We start from the raw sequence: 21,383 nt of genomic DNA, 5'->3' as shown, positions 1-21,383 counted from the left end.
CCCTCACTGTTTTACTCAACATGATGTACATTGTTGGACAAACACAAAAATGTTACAGGTTGTCCTCACACACCACCAGGTGTCATGCTTCATCATAGGACAATCTACACTCTCTTCAAAAACCCGGTTTGTTGACGTGGGTGGTTATTTAGAAAGTAAACACTAAAACCCCAGATCCTCAGAAAAAAACTACTTGTACGTGAACAAAGATGGGTGCATCGATTGGGAACATAGGAAAAGGGGCTGAATTATGAAATACCATGGTTACAACTGACATAAAACCATTAAGTGCAAGACAAGAATCCATCATATTTGATCACTACTGTGGCTTCCCACTTCTTTGTACCTTTATTTAACTGTATTTTACCACACTAAAACTTGAAACAGCGATAAGGGGGCTGGCATTTAATCAGCCAGCAGCCTCTATGCCTATAAGAAACTGAGATGGATATTACAGTGCTTGGGGGATATGGCCCATCTGACATGAAGTCATTAAAAAGGGTTCCCTCCATGAAATATTCAAACAATTATTATGACAAATCAGTTTGCGATCTGAACCTACAAATTCAAAAAGAAAATAGGTTTGAGCAGGGTTCTTGCTGATCATAAAAGAATATTGTTTCAAAAACATTTTTTCTTTAAAAAAACATGTTGTACCACAAGTAGTCCCTAATAAAAACGTGTCCCGTGTGTGTTTCTCTACATCAGCTGTCATTACATTGGTCTCAATACACTGGCCTACATACCCTATGATTCTTTCACTTCCGACTGGAAATGCTCAGTTAAGGACGTCGTGGTCATGACGTCAAGAACCAGGCAACTTTCATCAGAGGAATGTGCTGGTTCTTTCCGGAACAACAAATGCCACAGCAGGTATGGGCAATCCTGTTACAGGGAAACACTGAAGAGGATGCTTCATCATAAATACACGTCCCTCGCTCCACCCGACACACATCGTGAGGAAGGAGCAGACGCAAATCGGCTTTCAGAGACGAGCGCACCTTGATTAAGTAGGAGTGTGAATGTGGTAGGGATAATACATCCCTTGATGTGGATGACGGCGAGTGAGAGCATATATCATAACAAAATGATACTGAGCTTCCTCAAAATGTACCACCTTTAGAGTGTGACTACAAGGGTTCCTGAACCCTCCCGCCATGGGGCCTGGAAGACCCAACAGTGGGGTAAGACTATTAGCTGGTCTCACAACTAAGAGAAATAATTGTTTTGTGTTACTTCAAGTATGCAGTGCCACATAACACCGAGCGTGCAAATGCTGCATGCTTACAGTTATCTAAGAATTATAGTGTTTCCCTTTATCTACAAATTAAGAAAATCTTAAGAGTGTTTTTTTAACTTGCAGGTACACATGGGCCAGATATATAAGAGATAGACACAGGTGACTCTTTTTTTTCAGTGGCAAGGCTAATATATGGTTGCACCCTAGGATCGCGTATTTCTGTCCTGAAGAATGCCAAGGATTCACATGAGCCACCAGGCAGAAACATGACAATGGTGAAGTGGTGGTGGGGTACTAAATCCCCTTGTCCCCACGACTGGTGGGGTCCACTCTTACTTATAAGTGAATCCCTTACTCCAGGTGAAGGCCCACTCTCCATCAAACTGGATTTTGGGAGGGAGTGGGCCTGTCATATGATGAAGCATGACACTTGGTGGTGTGTGAGGACAACCCGTCACATTTTTGTGTATGCCTAACAATGGAGATCATGTTGAGTAGAACGGTGAGGGTGCATAATTAGTAAAATAACAAATCTCCAGTAGCTCTTTTTGTGTGCTTATGTTGTGTTGGAAGGCCGGCTCACCAGTGAGACCCGATAGCCTCTAGTTCCCTACCCTGGGTACATTTGAGGGGTGTGTGTTTGCACGCGTGTTGTTCAAATACAAACAGGAGTAACTGAACACATCTAACTTGTATCAAACCTTATTCCCTTGACCACCTAATTTCAAGCATTCTGCTGTTACGCCACTTCTGCACATTGAATTCATCATCAGTGAGTCTGACGTTTGCATGCTCAATACCCTGATGAAGTTCTGGAAGAAATGAGTAAAACGTTGGGTTAACAGGTGCTAGAAGACCCTTGTTCTGCTGAGAAAAGGAGACTTTGGCTAAAGGAAGTGAGAGTATATGAAGAGATTCAGGATTTGGGGAAATACAGTGCCTCATGAGTCTCCTAACCTTTGTTGTGGAAATCATTCAGTTCCACTTCTATATATGCTGTAATGCTGAATGAGGTGCCGCTCGTACTTGGGAATTACTCTGCCAGTGAACTTTGTGAGTGTTTGCTCCTGGGTGTGAGGGACTGCGAGGCCCTGCAGCGGCAATATCCTCATCAGCTACGGCCTCTACCCGGACACTCCCCTTCTTGCCTGCTCTACCCATAAATATTCATTCTCGTGACGCAACGTGGGACGCACGCCGGGCCAAGGGCGGGCTCGTTTAAGCCCGTTAAAGACCGAGTAAGACCGGACCGGGCACCCCCCCCTAACATCTGCTACTGTAGGAAGTTGGACACTGTATTTCATTGTATCACATTAGCATTTGGCCGTTCCGTTATTTAATTTATCAATGTCGACCACACGAGGAAGCAGGAGTAAAACGGCCATGGATGCATCTAGTATAATTGGCCCATTGGACAATTTTATTGTAAGAGCGAACTCTGTTATTGATCAAGGGATTGCACTTATGGAACGGAGAGTGTCCCAAGACTTAGTACTAGCAAAACGTTGTTCTATGGGTCACTTTGCAACAGCTAAAACTCCAGACCAGCAAAATAAAGAAGTAGTCCCTATTTTAATTCATGCGGACTTACATAGTTTTCCAAATGTGGTAGATTTGTCAGTGTCGGCTTCTGAATGTATATCAGTCTCACAATTAGAGAGGTCCTCGATTTTAGAATCAGATCCATTGCTAGAAGATTTAATTACTAGACAGTCGAGGGGAATGAGAGAGGGTGCTATACTAAAATCATCAAAAAATTCAAAGAAAAGAAAAGAAAAAAAAGGTAAGAAAACTAAGAAAATTCAGAAAACTATTGCGCCCGTGGAAAAGGGGTCTTGCGAGTTACCCTTAAGTAATGAGGAGGGAGTACAACAACAAACAAAGGATGGCCGTACTATTACCCGTTTAGATGTGAATAACACGACTTTGGGTTCAGGGAGTGTAGAGGCTTCCCCTAGCATGTCTATAAGTACCAAGGATGCTGAGGCTGATAATAAACTTTTCGAGTATATGAGGGAGCTTTTTAAAATACACCTCTCCCCTTTAGAAAATAGACTGAGGTGCATCGAAAAGCAGTTAACTGAATTGATCGTCTTCTCTAAGTCTCCGAGTAATCCTGGGGTATTAAAGGCTGGAGACAGGAAGTTAACTTATAAAAATAATAAATCAGCGGGCTCGTTGATAAATAAACCATCTGCCCCAGCCGAGATTGCAAAAATAACGGATCCTACTGCTTTAGAGAAAAAGTCAGTAGATAATACTAATACCCCCATTGTGAACACCAGACAGGAGACTAATAGATCCAAGGATACTGCCTCGGACCCTACGGGGAATCGTAGCTGGGGATCTCCATTGGGGAAAACAGCTATTAACTTGCCCCCAGAAGTAACCCCTTTCTTGGTGGTTTTGACCGGGGTACCAGAGTAGAAGGAGGACGTAGAGGAGCCTATCGGGTCACTAAAAAATAAGGTTCAGCATTGGCTCAATATAAAACGACCATTACCTCCTAATAGGACGAGCAAGATTCTAATGGTGCGTAGGGTGCCCTGGGTGGGGTATGGAAGATAAACCATCCAGGGCAACTGCGTTTTGGTCAATTTTGAGGACCCGGGTATGGTCTATTATATCTGTTCATGGGACACCCAGAGTAATAACGAAGGCATTGGAACTAAGCGGCTTTCCTTTTTTTATCCTCACAGGATTTGTTATGACCCAGTTCTTGATCGAAGCTGGGGTAGAGTAGGCCTTCAAGAGAGAGGAGTAGACAGAAGGGAGGGGGGATGGCAAACAACTAGGGAAGTAAGTTCTAGGGATACCTGGAGAGGAATACCGACCGTCAATAGGTTTAGTTGTCTGGAGATGGTCGATTGACTCCCTTTGATTGCTGGAGTTAAGTATGATTTTTGTGGGTGCCCTAGTAAGTCAAATAAAAGAGCCAATTATTTGGCGAATGGTAATTCAAGGGTTATGTATGAGGGATGGGATAATGAGATAGTAGCGACTCCAATCGTCTCGCGACCACTAGTAGAGGGACTAGAAGACAAGAGCACGCAGTGTTTAAACATACTGGTGTCGAACACGAAAGCAAACTAGTTTGTCAACAATCTCAAAACACTGTAGTGAGGGACATCGGAGTAAATCCCATACCGATAGAAATAGGCACTTGTACTGATAATTTCTCTGTTTTGGAGCCGCCAGGAGATGTCCAAAGGGGGAAGCTGGCTCTCTTATCCTGGAATATAGCGGGCCTATCAAACAAGGTAAAGGACCCCATCTTCCGAGATTTTATTGAAAAATATGATGTCATCTGTTTTCAAGAGGGCTGGGAACAGGCTGAAATTCATCTTGCAGGTTATCGTACATATTTTTCGACTGCATCTCAGTCAAGGAGGGGTAGATGCTCTGGTGGGCTCTGTACATATATTTCTAATACTGTCAATCTGACCATAAAGCTCCAGACCACTGGGGGGCATAATTTTTATCAGATTCTCTTTCTCAAAATGGGAGGCAAACGACACATTACCCTAGTAAACCTGTACAATAACATTCCAAAGGAAGATCAGAAAAGAGTCCTGGAAGACTTAAATAACTCGTTACGTCATGGGATAGGCTCGGAGCACAATGACATGTGTATTATATTGACAGGCGATTTTAATTGCCATTTATGCCCCCATAGTAACTTGGGTATATGTGGAATGGTTAATCTAATTGGTGACCCTTGCACTCACTTTGAGCATTCCATGCTGGGAAATTTGCTTAACAGCTTAACTTACGATAGGAATCTGGGTTTTGTAAATTAATTATGTAGCCCACAGGTTAGCTTTCAACCCACTTTTAATGGACGTGGATTTCGGTCTGTTATAGATTATACATTGGCTACTACTAGCTATTATCATAATGTCCTGTCGTTTAAAACAGAGGACATTGCGATGAGCGACCATTTTCCGATTAGCTCAACTTTCGATATCGGGGACGAGTATTAGAAGAGTACCTAATGTAGTTGAAAATTTATATCGCCATGCTATTTCGCTGGCGAAAACAAATGGTTATGTAATAAAATGGAGTAAGGTTGACTCTACAAACTTTCTGCAAAGCCTATTAGCAGATCAATATAGTAATTTTATGACCTGCCTAGAGGAATCCCCTGATCCAAGTGCGGTCATTAGTGCCTTCCAGAAGATCGCAATACAAATTGGCAATAAATTGACAGGAACACTGCGGGAAGGGGAGAGACATAAAGCAGAGGGATGGTTTAACTCCGAGTACAGTAAAGCACATACTAATTTGAAGCAGATTTTTAAAAAAAACACCTAAAAACCAGCAAGATATTAGAGCTGCCAGAACAGCGTATAAAATCACATTACATAAACGGAAATTAGAGTTAAAGGAGAATGCATGGGCCACATTACTAAAGGCATCCTCCTTGAGAGATAATACTGCCTTTTGGAGAGCAGTAAATGCTCCCTTTTTCGTCGAAAGGAAATCTGACCTGGTAGAATTTGCTATAGAAGAATCAGTCTGGGTTGATCATTTCACTGAGCTTTATAAGAAAGATGATTTGCTCAGCCTAGATAACACTTGTCAAAATCAGCTGGCTGCTAGCGAGCTTATTCCTTCTGTCTGGTTTCCTTTGGGGATTTCTTTTTCTGTTTCTGAGGTGGAATTAGCTCTACTTGAAAGCTCAAAAAATAAAGCCCCAGGACCCGATGGCATTCCTATAGATATATACAAGGATAATATCTCCTTATGGGCCCCGCTCCTGACTAACGTGTTAAATAGCTGTAATAATAAGGGATTTCCATCCACTTGGCAGGAAACGATAGTAGTGCCTATTTTTAAAAAGGGAGATCGAAATGATCCTAAATGTTATAGGCCCATTTCGCTACTTGATTCTTTGATGAAAGTGGCAGGTAGAATTATTTTAAATAGACTGCAAACATGGGCTAAGGACAGTGATGTTCTTTCCAAGTTCCAGTACGGTTTTAAGCCAGGATTGGGTACTGTTGAACAAGGACTTAACCTAGCCATAATAACTGGTAAATATACGGTGGCAAAAAGGGGTAATCTTTTTATGACTTTTGTTGATCTCAGCTCAGCTTTTGACTGCTTGAGTCATGAGGTTTTGTGGGATACTCTAATAGGTCTTGGCATTGATCTAAATATCCTTAATTTTATTAAAGAGTTATATAGAGGGGCAGGGGCAAAGGTACCTTTTGGAAAAAGAGGAGAATGCACAAATAAATTCCCAATAATGAAAGGTGTTCGACAGGGTTGTATTTTGGCACCTTTTCTTTTTAATTTATGTATAAATGGTGTGGCGGAATCTTTAACAAAGCTAGAAGTAGATTACCCCCAAATTGATGGCACGGCGGTGCCCGTTTTATTATATGCAGATGATGCGGTTATCATGGCTAGAACCCAAACAGGCCTTCAAAAGGCGATAACTAGTTTTTCAGTATTCATGGGATCTAGGGGCCTAAAAAGTAATATTGGGAAAACTTTTACCATGTGCTGCACATCAAAGAATAAGATTTCTTGTAATATCTTTTTAGAGCAGTCTAAGATAGGACTAACAATTACTTTTTCATATTTGGGGATTGTTTTTAATAAAAGAGGTACTTGGACAACAGCGGTCAGTACAAGGAACCTTGCATTTGCTCGTACAATAGTCGTAGTAAAACAGTTCGCCAATAAATTGGGGGGTAGGCCTGTTCGTATCCTAATGGATATTTACAAGGCTAAATGTGTGTCAACTGCCATATATGGGGCTGGTATCTGGGGTATTGCAGATTGTCGGGAAATACAAGCAAAAGAAAATTTCTTCCTGCGTGATCTGTTAGCTGTCCCCAATTCCACCTCCACATACGTTTGCCATAAGGAACTAGATTTGGTTTATATATCCGATTTGATTAAAATCAGTCCATTATTGTTATGGCATAAGATATGGACCTCGACGGCAACCGCCTTTAATAGAGCCATTTTGTTGGATTGCATCAAACTTGAGAGAGCGAAAAATATTCAGTGGTTTTCATATATAAAGGATTTTATGACCAATATGGGACACCCAGCATATTTTAGTACCCCCTCCTCGCTACCCTTAATCCCCAGAAAGGCATTTAAGGATTGTTGTCTTGCTTTCCTGGAGAATCAACGGTGGCTTGAGGAGAGGAGTAAGGTATCCGTAATGCAACATCATTTACTTTTGCAGGGCTCTGGTCTGCAGCTTTACTTATCTCCTGAGCAATCTCGATACAATAGAATGTTACTAGCACGATTGAGAACTGGTAGTTATTATAGGTTGCTAACCTTCCCAGATAGTAATGATTGGTCGTTAAGTTTAATTAAATGTCCTTGTGATGATCTTTCCACGCAATCAACAATACATAGTGTTTTGTTCTGCAAATTTTATGCGTGGGGGAGGAAGAGATATTTGATTCCCCTTTTAAAGATCTGGGGCTTGAGGCAGTGTAGACCTGCTTATCTAAAGCTGCTTTTGTTAGAAGATGAAATGACCATTAACGCTGTATCCAAGTTTTTAAAATTTGCAATTAGGTGCAGATCTTATATGGATTAACTTTTAATTTTGTTTTGACCCAGACTGTCCCACTATGATGTACTTAATTTGTCATGTATGTCTATTTCTATTATTGCGTTTTATTGTATGTATTTTTACTGTGCTTTTATGATTTTTATATTGAAATCGAATAAAGCTATCTTTGACTTGACTTGAATGAGGTAACTCAAGGATAAGCACAATTTAAGTTCAGTAACACAGTTTTCTCATTTTTACGTTGTCTTATAAGTCAAACTGAACGTTAGTGTGGAACTACTTTACTCCGAGGGATTGCATTAGGAGCAAAACACTGAAGCAAAACACAGAAGCATGTGTTTTTCTATAGTGCGACCCATGAAAAGAATCGCAGAGTAATAAGGGGAAAATCAAATAATTTGGAGATTAAAAAAATAGCAAAGGACAAGTTGAGAAGAAGTTATAACAGAAAAAGGATGAAGAAATTCATGAAAGGTTAAGGGCAGATGTAAAAGAGACTTACCTTCTCAAAAGTAAATATTTTTAAAACGACACTTAAAACACAGAATACATTATCAACAATAAGTATTTTAAAATGTTAGCAAAAAGAACCCTGAAACTCAACCACGTTGCTTAAATGTTGAACAGAATGTGCGTGAAATACACAATAAAATAAAACCATGACCACGTTAGATGTCTGTAGACATTTAAGGTTAAAAAGTATATATTTAGAAGAAGAGTTGTATGTGATACAGTACGTACTTAGTGCCACGTTAGCTGAAGTGTAATAGAAGGCTGCACATAGTGCCACGTTAGCTGAAGTGTAATAGAAGGCTGCACATAGTGCCACGTTACCTGTGATGACCCCGGAGTTCCCAGTAATTGGCTACTGAGCAACATGTGTTCTGGGCACACTGGCTGGGAGAAACTCAAGCCTTGCACAAGTGTGTCTATGCATGAGTGGCTCGACTCCCACGAGGACAGTGCTGTTCTAGGCTCTGGCTGAGTGCTGGAACATCGAATCCTGTCCTCACTGAAAAACAAGCAGCAGAAAATGCGTCACAGGCATCGTTGCATGACATTACACAGATTTAGGACACAGAATCGCAAAAACAGTCTCACTTCCTAATTGTAAAAAAAGCAATTCCCATTAACACCCATTTATGTCTCTCGGATGCCCCGTTGAATTTCAGTAGTCAAATTAGCAAAACAGACAACCTTCCGAGAGTGCTCGTGCTAGCGTTTACAGCCGACAAACTTACTCACACAATTACAGTAATATCTGCAAGCCCGAGCACTTAACCCGTTAAACTTCGTGCCATTTAACACTTCTGTTAAAACTGAAATTATTATACAATTCAAACTTTTTTTGCAGCCTACAGTAACAACGATAATTGCAGACATCCACCCAACCAGACCATTATATTTGAATGACAACTACTTTCGGGGAGAAAAGAGCAGTTTCAATTTTGCGTTTTCAGTAAGTTATCCCCCTGGTGTAAAGAGCACCATATTTGATATCAGTGGCACCACAAAGTAAAACTCTTCTGCATACGGGTTTGCAGCAGCCACGCCCGGTGCTATACATAAAACCCAGTAAGAACAGAGGCACACTTTGTAAAACTTATGTTCTAAAAACCAGCTTCTGAAAGCGTTCCAAATAGCTCCATTTGGCTTCGAATCCACGAGGCGTTGCCCTTGTTATTTCATTCTAACATACGTCATACAGTTTCCGTTAAATCTTGATCCCGAGTTCTCGGCTCTAGTGCTCTGTTAGTCAATCCATCGGTGTTAAACACGAATATAACTGGTCTGTAGGTTCTTAAAAAGGCGAGTGCTCAAACCTCAGTGCGTTGGTCACAGGCGACAGGTCCATATCAGATCGGATGTGCTTGGCAAAGCCACCGGTCGATTCGGAAGCGCCTCCCGAGGCTGCACGGGACCTCTTTACTCCTAAAGGGAAGATACAAACACAATGGCCCAGCAAATAAGACTCCGGATTTACAAGGAAGAAGTCCAAACAAGCTTTGTCTCTTCAGTGAAAAGCAATTAACAATGTGCCAATACTGCAGCATATTAATATAGAAAAACAGAAATCCCAAATTACTATTTGTAGCTCAATATATGTAATCCATACTATTATTGTCAAATCTATAAAACACCTCACTCCGTGCCCCACTTCAGAAGTTACACCCCATTTTCACACCAACCCTAAAACACATTCACAACACATTCTGCTTTGGATAATTTTCTCTCCTAATCTGAAACAGCCAAAAGAAGTCGAGCCGGAAAGCCCATCCATTAGTGAAAAGGGAACTAAAAGGCTCAAACAACTAACGGCTTTAACGTGAGGAATATCGTAGGCCTTTTAACAATTGCTAACATTCCTTGCCCAAAGACAGCTAAAACGATAAGCAAGTGAATCTATCGGAGAAGCCGCAGTGAGTGCGGCACAAATAAAAAAAAGTAACTGCTAAAGAAACGGCAACTTACTACACAAACAGCCTTCCTTTTCTTTAAACTTTCTCAAATAATGCTGCTACAACAGCAGCAGTAGACTGTGCAGAAGGCTATGCCAAATAATCAGCAAGAACCGAAAAGGGTATAATGCTTAACTTGCAATGACCACAGTGGAACCCTAGCAGGTCTTCTGATTCTGACCACCATAAACACGACATTTCAGAAAGACAAACTGCGCTTTGGGTTCGAACATTACTATTATTTTTAAAACGTCACATCCACATAAAGACATAAAAGAGGTAAATGAGAGGGGCATTACATTTTACATGATACTTAAGCCATCCTTTGTCTTAATTTTGGAATCAAAACAACCACCGGCGGGAGGTCCTTCTTCCACCTCGCCGCCAAGACCTGGTACACCCTCCCACTGAGCCTGCGACAGACCCATGACCTGCTGACCTTCAGGAGGCTACTCAAGACATGGCTGTTCAATCAGTAGCGCCCCCCCAACCCTCCCCCAGCGCCTTGAGACCCTCACAGGTATGTAGTGCACTCTACAAATGTTTGATTGATTGAATTTTGGAAATATTGACGAAATATTCATGTATCCGGATCCTATCTTCGCTTACATGTTCTGACGTTTAATACCACACTAAACTGCTTATTTTCAGTTGAGAAGTAGCAGGACTTTCTGGCCGAATCGAGTTCACAAGTAACATTGGAAAATTGCACTCCAGATGTTAACCCTGCCCAGGCATTTTTCACCAGCAGAACTGTGGCGAAACATGCTAGTGGGAAAAAGCCCAACATTGAGACATTACCTTCGGAATCGGATGCTGAAACATCAACTCACATGGTATTTCCCCAGTTCTCAAGGCACAACTAGGGAAACAAAGGAATAACCCGGATGCAGTATTGCCAGTTCCAGGAATACTGTGTCGGTACTCCAGAGTACATTAGAATGAGGGCTTAACTGGATGCCCAGTAAAGGCGATTGATCTTCACCCTGAAGTCTACAGTACCCCAAAAGGCATAACTAAGAATGCCGCGGTTAATTATGAAATGTGTGGTAACTCCTATCAAAACGCACCACGACAACCCCCCAATTTTCCCACATTACATTTGTCAGGTCAAACATACCAATATATACCAGCTGAAAAATGCAGTAAATTAAAATGCATGCTGATTTTGGCATAGTAAACACCAAAAATCAAGGTTTTGTCCCATTTTTCACCCATAAGTATGTGTCAGATTTTATCAGAAGTGAGTCGTCACATTTAACACTGGAGCAAACAGTCACACAGCATCTCATCTGTAGGAATCAAACATATTGGCTCAAATGTGCCAATTTGCTTATTGCAGTCAAGTTGTCACCTTGCTCATTTCTGCTTTGTGCATGTTGAACATTGTGTCAAGTAGGAATAATTGCATGGTCCTGGTAGTCTCAAATACATTTTTGCACATTCCGCCTTGGTCTTGCAATGATAGACCAATGACAGGTAAATTATCCTCAAAGATTTCCTAGTAGAACTGAATCTCACACAAGCTTGCACTATACTCAACATTGGACTGGATTATTTCTAGAGATAAGGCTGTGAAAATAAACATAATCGTTCCTTGCAATTGGTCAGATCACCACGTCATCACATTCCAAATATAGACCATTAAAAAGAAAAACCCTACGCAACCAGTCAAACGTAAGCAATAGGTACAAGACATCAGAGACTTAAGCAATGAGCAACTAGTAGCAAGGTGTGAGAAGGATCTACTCCTGCCTATTACTATGGGAAAAATGAATGAACTCACGGAACACTATAATTCAATAGTGACAAATATAATCAATACAATTGCACCTTTAAAAGAATACAGATAAAAATAAATACTTAGTGTAATGGATCACTAAACACAGGAAGGTGAAGTCTGAGACTAGCTGAAAGGAAGTGGAGACAGCACCCTTCCTCCCCACAGCTAAAACTCCTTAGAAAGACTAGAAATGCATACAACAAAAGTGTTCTCAGATCCAAAAAAGCTTTCTTTAGAACGGAGCTGGATAGTGCTAAAAACAGACCTCAAAAACTATTCAAAATGATAAAACAACAATCTAATAAACTGGCCAAATCTTCACAAGAATCAATAAAGTCCCAACTGAGCTGTGAGGGTTTCTCAACCTTCTTTACAACCAAAGCCAACTCATTGAAAAATGAGCTCAGGATAGCTGCAGATAACCTCACTGGCCCTTTGCCATTCCAAAATGATTAACCCATACACCCCTCACAGACAAAGCCCAAAAAAAGGCACAATGGTCGACCTTCAAGCTATATGACCACAATGATATCGCCAAAACTCTCTGGACTGTAAAACCGAACAACCACTAGAATAATCTTCTCCCCTCAAAACGCTTGCAATAATCAAATTGTCGTCCCCATTTGGACAATGATAATCAATGCTTCTCTGTTGCAAGGTTCCATGCCAGACTGCCTAAAATCTGGTCAAGTCCTCACCATCATCAAAAACCTGAAAGGAGACCCTTCCGACCCTAATAATCTTCGTCCAGTGACCAATGTTCCTCTATCAGCCAAATCGCTAAGAAAATGTGTACAACAGCAATTGAGCCAACACATTGCTAAATTTACTCTACTTGACTGCCAATCAGGGTTCAGACCTGATCACAGTAAGGAAACAGCAATACTTCATATAGTGGATGATGCCCTACGAGCACTGGATCATAATGAAACATGTCTATTAGTTCTTCTTGATCTGTCTTCTGCTTTTGACACGATAAACCATGAAAAACTGCTAGCCGGTCTAGAGAACAGGATGGGCCTATCGGGAACTGTGCTAAAGTGGTTTAAATCCTTCTTGCAGAACAGAATGCAAAGATTCATAGCTAACTATCATCACAGTTCTCTAATTCTATTTGAGTCCCACAAGGCTCAACACTATTTCCATCTTTATGTAACCTTTATGTTCAACCACTGACTGAATTTCTACAGAACGCTAACATCTCACTTCAAATGTACGCAGATGACACCCAAATCTATATCAAGATTTCCCCTTTGGAGGAGATCAAGAAAATGAATAATGTATTCAAGGTGACCCTACAATAGTTAAATAGCAATCATCTGAAACTAAACACGCAAAAGACGGAATTCCTATTATTATCCCCTTCCAAAAGCTCCTTGGATATCAAGAAATGGACAAAACTGATTACTGCTCTAAACTGCACCCCAGTCCTAGTTGACTCAACCAAATCTATTGGAATTTTGCTTGGCAAAAACCTAAACAGACAGACTCACATCAACACTATGGCAAAGAATACCTGCTTTCTCCTGAGCTACCTTAGACAATTTAAACCATTCATCAAACTCAGACCTTAAATTGGCAGTTCAGTCCTTAGTCATCTTGAGGACCGAATATGGCTGTTCAACTCTTATAAGTTTACCCAATATCTCCAAACCTCTCCTAAAAGCCTACCTGAATGTGGCTGTTAGACTCATAACTGGATCAAGAAAATACGACCACATCTCTCTTCACCTGAAGGCTTTTAACTGGCTACCATATGAAGCCAGAATTGAACTTAAACTGGCATGTATAACACACAAAGCGCTCCACTACAAAACTCAGATGTACCTAGTTCAGAAAACTGAGATTTTGGGAGGAGACAGATTCTCTTGGAGCCCCAGACAGATGGTGCCGAAACCTCCTATCTTTCAGAAGAAGAAAACCTATGACAGAGCATTCTCCGGAGCCACCTCTAGAGTCTGGAACTCTCTTTCGCGTATCATTAGAAGCATCCCGGCACAACAGTCTTCAAGAGAGAAGCAAAGATCTTTTTAATGAGCAAATTCCTACCATAATCAACTGCAGAGTAAATACATCGCGATCTGATAGCTAATATGTCAACTAGACCGTCTGGATGTGAAATAGGCTCTCTCCGGAGTGATCACAAGATGTACCTTAATAGACCTCGCTGCTTAGCAGGGAGTTAGTTCACTAGTGATCTGACAGATGCTTATGACCCAACACAAATCTAATATGCATAGCAACAGACCTTTACAACTATTCTTATACTCATTCGGTACATGTGTTATAATGGATGGAACGTGTTATAATGGGAAGTTTATCTGGTTACCCACTTTCTATATGTTTCAATGCCTTTCTTACATTGTTGTCACAATTGTTAATGCTATTTAACTTGTGAATCGCTGTGATACACAACTGGGTCAATAAACGTGCTATAGAAAACACAGAATAAATACAAAATAATGAAATGACACTCAGAATGTAAAGAATGCAGAAAGTAACACAGAAGGGTGAGGCAGTCGCCATTCATCAAACCAAAAAAATAATTTCAGTAAAGAACAGGGATGTTCCTCATGATGTCCAATAATCACGTTTTTCCTTAAAAGAGAATCATCAATGCCTCTTGAGATTGATTTTCTTTAACATGTAGATAACCTTGTTAACATTTCTCAAAACATCTGCCCCCAAAAGTAACTCCAACGCTGTACAAGGAAGTCTTTGCCGCTCAGGTTTGCCAGAGCAAAGCAGCATAGTGCCCTCTTTTCAAGCCATTCTCTAAATAACCTCGGAAAGGAATTCAATTTTACAGCAAGAAGCAAATAAATGTGTATGTTATTCAAAAATTATCATGAGTGTCAGATTCTAAATCTGATAATTTACTGCTGAGACGTAACTCACTGTTTCTATGCCATAAAGAAATTCCAGGCTGCTCTGGTTGAGAGCCACAAGAGCCTGTCAGAGCAGCACTGGAATGAAGGGAGCACATCTTCTGTAGGAGAGGGATGTGAAGGAACAAAGAGTGGTGGGGGTGGGTGACAGGAGGTCAGGTATTTTTGTTATGTCATGGCTAGATAGTGCATGCGCTGTCTTAAAGAGACGTGTTGTGTTCTATCTGTGACCTTACAGGCCGCCCATCACTGGTAAACTTCAGCATCGCTCTCATTTTCTTTGATGCCATTCGTCATGGCATGCGGGCGTAATGCCCTCTTTTTGTGTAGGGCCCCCCCATAGCACATGGACCAAGTCCTTGTCTCCTTACACTGCTTCCGGTTATCAGAGCTATTTTTTTCTTTGTTTTGTTTTCCAGCACTCCATAGGAGTACTTGTGTTTTCAGGCCGTCTCCCTTGTACACATGCACACATATCACTAAAATGCATGCACTTGTGCATACACAATTGCATTTCTTAAAAAGTTGTTAAAACACGGACGCAAAAAAAGTAATTGATGGACTCTCTGCATTATGTCCATCATATCTGAGTCTTTTGCTTTCTCGCCCTAAGTGCGCCGGGTATGCCCAGACATGGGGGTCTGGGCTCACTGTGTCACTGGATTCAAGCTAGCCTGGCTAATGAGGGGTAATGCCCTAAAACCGGTCCCAAGATGCTTGCTTCCAGTCCAGGGAGGACCTGGCTTTGCAGTTCGGGCTGGACTGTTCCCATGAGGCACAGGGTCAAGACTGATTTGCATATGGCTGGGTCTAAACTGGGGTGGCATGCTGAGCAAAAGAACAATGGATTTAACCCTGATCTTTTGACTAGGGGTGAATGTTTGATTTGCTCTGCATTCCGTCCATCATCTCTGTGTCTTTTGCTTTCTCGCCCTAAGTGTGCCGGGTATGCCCAGACATGAGCAAAGAGACTCGTTGTCGGCTCAACATGCTGCGATTCTGGGCTTTCAGTAACTTTCAGCCATGCTGAACGGCAGATGTGCTGCTGCTAGACAACATGGCTAAAAGACATTCACCTTGAAAAGGCCATTAGCTCGGGCACTGCAGAGACCTATTGCCTTTGTCAAAGCTTGTTTTAAATTTGAGACTGAGATGAGAGGGTGTGTTATGTATGACTCATCCATTAAACTCATGCTCATCGTAGCAGTTGAAAGCAGGTGCAGATGATCTGGGCGGTCATATGTAACATAAAATTATAGATGGGTAAAAAGTGAACTGCAGGGATGATTTTCACCTTGGAGTTCTGAGTGGCATAACAGACAATTCGAGCTTCGCTCTAGTCTAGGTCATGTCACTCAGAACCCATTGAGAGAAAAACATACCAATAATTCACAAGCACCCAGATATAATTATATATATTGTCTCTGGATCACAGCACAGGCCATCTCCTTGTTCTTGAATATCATGAACTACAAATGGGATTAATTGGCACCAATGCTAATCAATCATTCTATGAACAGAATACCTTTCTTAGCAGTCTTCATGTACCAGCGATCTTTCTTTATGTCTGGAATGGTAGTTCTAGTACTTGGACTTTCCGTTAATATTTTGGTCAAAAAAGCTGGAACAAAGGAAGAACAGTTACAAAACCAACACATTACACCGCTACCTTGAAATGCAGATCAAAATGCTCACATCAACTTCACACTTCCATGCGCAAGGAGCATACCTCATTCACATACCTCGTCTCACCTATCAATCACCAAGTACAGTTACCCACAACTCATGGAATTGGACACATTTACCCAACATAGGGAAATTTCCCAAATCTCCTATTGCCAGAATTAGTTCTATGCGTAATTGATAATATCCTATCAGCTATCCCTACTGCACATTTATCTATAGTTACTCTGTAAGTCTTGTCTTGGTTTAAAATCTTTAAGTGGTCTAGTCACTCCAACATAGACAAATATCTATAGAGATATGGAAGCATATAATCAATCAGGAAAGATACCCAATGGTGCAGCGTCAATCTTCTTCCAAGGTGACAAGTAATGTTTTTTTTCCTTCCAGTCACAGTACTCTTGGCAGCTGTCGTTAGGTTGGTCCCACGGTAGTTCTGCAATAGAAGAAGGCATCAATCTCTCCCTGCATGCTTAACAATAAAATAAAGAACAGCATTAGACAATTGTGAAAGTAAGACATTACAAAAAGGGTCCAGTGTGAAAATAACGCTCCACATAAACATGACTGCCATGATTAAGGCGCACGAAAACTGGAAATAAGAACATCTTACGCATAACTGTAACATCTACATTCTTTATCCTTCACGCCCTCCCTTCTTTAATTTACCTTGGAGGTATTTTCTTTTTTAAGGGAATGAACAGTACACTCGCAAAATCAGAAAAATGGTAAGCTAGGGTGCAAGGAATCAGTAGACTCGAGTAAACGGGATTGGAGAATATTCCACAAAGGTAAAAGAGATAAACAACACTTAAACAACAACAGGATCTGACTATACAGGGCAACATCCACTTATTTTTTACATAGGGCTGGTGTTGGGGGGTGTCCACCCCTACCCAAAAGTTGGTCTAAACAATTTCCCAGTCTAATCAAGTCCTAATTACCCAATATCTCAATTTTACTTAAAATGTAAGTCAGATCACTCAGCACATACATACCCTAGACTGAAACAGGCGTATGTAACCCACAAAAAAAATTGTGTGAAGGTGAGAAAGTACCTGACGTGCGCTACACCAGAGGAGCTACTGGCAGGTTCTCACCAGCTTGCCCACACGTTATCATCATTGGTAGCTTTCTCACCTGTAGAAAAGAAATTGTGTCCAGTGTCAAGTAAAATAATGAAAAGGTGAAAAACAGTGATTTATGTATCAAAAAGAAGACCCCGAGTACGTGAGAGATAGTATACATCTCAAAATTAAAATTGAGTCAAGACTCACGTATATGGCTTGACCCTTTTTAATCAGAATTGTGAGGTTACTCAACAGTAAAAACACAGCATGTTGTAGACCAATTCAAAGTAGGCCAACATGTTTCATTGCCTGTACTTCGTTGCGGCAATTTAGTCAGGACTCGAGGTCAGCAATCACCTCACTAGACATCCGACTTTATGCATAGAGTGACTGACAAACATACAAACAAAGAGACAGGTGTTCTAATTAAAAACCACAAACCAGTTGTGACATCCTACAAAGCAGGTAATGGTATCACAGACTGAATCAGTGACCCAGATATTGTCAGTTTAAAATTATATTTACCAGGTGGCAGTCACGGGCCCTCGTACCAGCTCCCACCATGCCAGGGGGTGTATATCTTATATAATCAAAACCCTATTTTATAGCAATTCCGTTGCTTTGAATGTACCTGTGAAAATATACATACCTTCTTATTGTGTCAAAAAGGGAAATATTATAAGCCCAATATTATTCATGAGTCTATATAACACATTCCAGTTAATTTGTGGTGTCGGAATAGAGGCCTCACTAATCACCGCTCATAGCCACGGTCTATATGCGATATCCAACCTTCGTTTTTGTAAAACCTATTTCTCTGACTAGGTTTAAGGCATCCATTATCCATCATGTCTCATTGGTGCCACAAGTTGTACCCATCAAGATACATGTCTCACCCCAAACTTGCCACTTTTATTACTCTTAGGGATTAAACAATTTTGATGACAACTACTGCTGAAACGCGACCCAACTCGCAGGTAGTAAAGTATTAAGAACATTTTTTTTTTATAAAACAAGGACACTGCGCAAGTCTCTCCGCATATCGCCTTACTGCCTTAAAGACAAAAGCAGGTTTCCTAGCCGTTTCCAATAGACGACACTGATCGCTCCACTTGGCGTCCCTGCAAGGGGAATCAATCCGAGCAAGCGAGCCAAACACGCACACATACTCTTACCGAGTTCGCACGTGTCTCAAGCTTTGTCTCGTTCTGGCGTGTAGACGGGGGTCAGGCTCTGTCATTTAAAATGCCTTTACCCGAAGGAACACGTCATGTGACCTCACTCCGATTCTCTCACATCATCAGAAAACAGATGCTCATGCGGGCGCCATCTTTAAATGTTAGCCCCATTGCATCGCATTGTATTTAGATATTTCTTCTACACTTAAAAATACCTTCAAGTGTACAAATCGACATGCTTGTGCACTTATAAAAGATATCATTTTTATTTATCAATTACAAAAACAACTCAGTATATAAATGCACTCCTAGGACAAGTGTCAATACGGTGAGTGCCATCTTTAAATGGCAAGGTGTGGCGCCGCGGCCAGGGCGACTGTCTCCGGAATCTGGGGATCACGGTTTGATCCCCGGCGCCAGATTAGCCCAGCACCATGTGACTCTGGGCAATAGCTTGCTTAATCTTCCCGACGGCCCCCAGCGCCTAGAAACCCTTACGGGTGATTGTTCGCGCTTTACAAATGTGGATTATTATTATTATAAAATAGTTCATTTGATCACATTTTAACTTCAAATTATCAAAGAGTAGTACAGTTTATTACACTGCATTCACTAATCTATTCAGATCCATAAATAGACATCATGTATATTTATCAAATGTGAATGCAGGTCATCTCAATTCAAAAAATCTCAGTGTGTATATATAGAGACTACTTTTCAGTGTATTTCATACGGTCTAATATTGGACTTAAATAGCCCCTATCAACCAGATCAATTGTTATTTCATAGAAAACACAACACAAGGAACTTTATTTTCCTCAAAAATGAACACATCTCTAGGAGTCCACTTAAAAAGACATCTGGTCAACGAACCATCACTGATATCCAGGTAGCATTAACTGCACTCATCCAGGGGTACTTAAAAACTTGTAGCAGCAACTCTCAGTACTCAGTTTGATTATCTGCTGATTTTGTTCCATTCAATTGAATCGTTCAAACCAAGACGGTCCGCTTTCTCGGATAAAATCCAGCGAGCTTCTTTTATAGCAAGTATCTTATCAAGACTGCCTGTCTCACCTACTACTTTTTCCAGCACAACCCATTTCAACGATCTATGGTCATGATGTTATTCACGGAAGTGCTGCACCAAGCGTGTAGTTAATTTTCCTGATTTTATGGTACTCAGATGTTCTTGAATGCGAACCTTGATCTTACGTGATGTTAGACCTATATAGTGAAACCCGCATTGACACGTGAGTCTGTATATTACATTAACAGTGCTGCAGTTGCTGAATTTATTCAAATACCAAGTCATCCCACTCAGCAACTGCACATTGCTAGTCTTCTCAGTCAAATCACATACTGAACAACTCCCACAAGGGTAGTGTCCAGATGGACTGGATGGGCTGTGGCATCCTAATTCAGCCGTGGACAGTATTGACCAGTATTTCCTTATATCCTGACGAATTTTCGAAGACAAGGGGTCAAAAGTCATGACTACTGGCAGGCAATCAGTCTGTTTCACATTCCTTTCTAAATGAGCTTCAAGAGGGGTATTACGGGCTCTCTTACGTGCTCTATTCACTACCCTCTTAGGATAGGCCCTCTGTACCAGTTTGTCAGCTAGATTTTCAGATTTGCTGCATAGAGGCACTTGCAGTGGAACAATTCCTGCGGCACCGTAAAAACGGGCCCACAGGAAGATTGTCACGGACGGCTCTTGAGTGGAATGACTGGTAATGCAGCAAGGAGTTCCTATCTGTGGGTTTCTGATGCACAGTGGTACATAATTTATTGTCAACCACTGAAATGTCTAAGTCAAGATAGCCCGTTTGTTGGTTAGTTATGGTCCACGTGAACCTAAGACATGTAGCCAGGCCATTCAGCAAATCCAGGAACACAAGGAGATAGCTTTCAGAGCCAGACCAGGGCGCCAGATAGTTTTGGGGATTTCATCTGTCCTTGAACCCTTGTCCTAATTCGCCGACTTTTTCTTGAGGGAGGCAGTATTAAAACAACCTTCCTATGTTTAGGACACAACTGACATTTTAAACATCCTTGACGAACGTGAATTCGTTTCCACACAGCAGTTTCTAATAACTATAGACATTGAGTCTTTGTATACTAGCATACCCCAAGAGGCAACGCTGGTGGCAGCAGCGCGTGCCCTTGGGGCACCAGGAGTGGTTTTACGATGCTCCCCAGTCATTCGTGCTACAGTGCATAGAGTTGGCTCTGACACAAAATTACTTCCGCTATAAGAACAAGCTATTTTTACAAGTGTCCGGAACATCTATGGGTGCAACGTTTGCGTCCAGTCTGGCCTGCATTTATGTGGGCCAGTTTGAGGAACACTATATTCACCACTCGTCAAACCCCTTCCAGAGGAATATTAGCCTCTGGAAGAGGTATATAGACAATGTTTTGTGCATATGGTCTGGCTCTGAAAGCTATCTCCTTGAGTTCCTGGATTGGCTGAATGGCGTGAATACATTTCTTAAGTTCGCGTGGACATGAATTAACCAACAGGCG

General features: G+C 41.3%; 1 protein-coding gene across 2 annotated transcripts in view; it reads right to left on the bottom strand.

Moving 5' to 3' along the window:
* CHEK1 (checkpoint kinase 1) overlaps window positions 1-21,383 on the bottom strand; it is a 206,691-nt gene that overhangs the window by 64,919 nt on the left and 120,389 nt on the right. For both annotated transcript variants that reach the window (XM_085647395.1, XM_085647396.1), the window contains 4 exons: window positions 16,935-17,039; window positions 16,446-16,541; window positions 9,614-9,722; window positions 8,625-8,802 (listed from right to left, as the gene is read on the bottom strand). In XM_085647395.1, the coding sequence (XP_085503521.1) occupies window positions 8,625-8,802; window positions 9,614-9,722; window positions 16,446-16,541; window positions 16,935-17,039 (488 nt within the window). The remainder of the gene's footprint in view (window positions 1-8,624; window positions 8,803-9,613; window positions 9,723-16,445; window positions 16,542-16,934; window positions 17,040-21,383) is intronic.

The sequence above is a fragment of the Triturus cristatus genome, chromosome 3_2, assembly GCF_964204655.1.
Source record: "Triturus cristatus chromosome 3_2, aTriCri1.1, whole genome shotgun sequence".
Taxonomy (NCBI): Eukaryota; Metazoa; Chordata; class Amphibia; order Caudata; family Salamandridae; genus Triturus; species Triturus cristatus.
The sequence above is the reverse complement of the archived record's forward strand: the minus strand, read 5'-3'. Positions and strand labels throughout refer to the sequence as shown.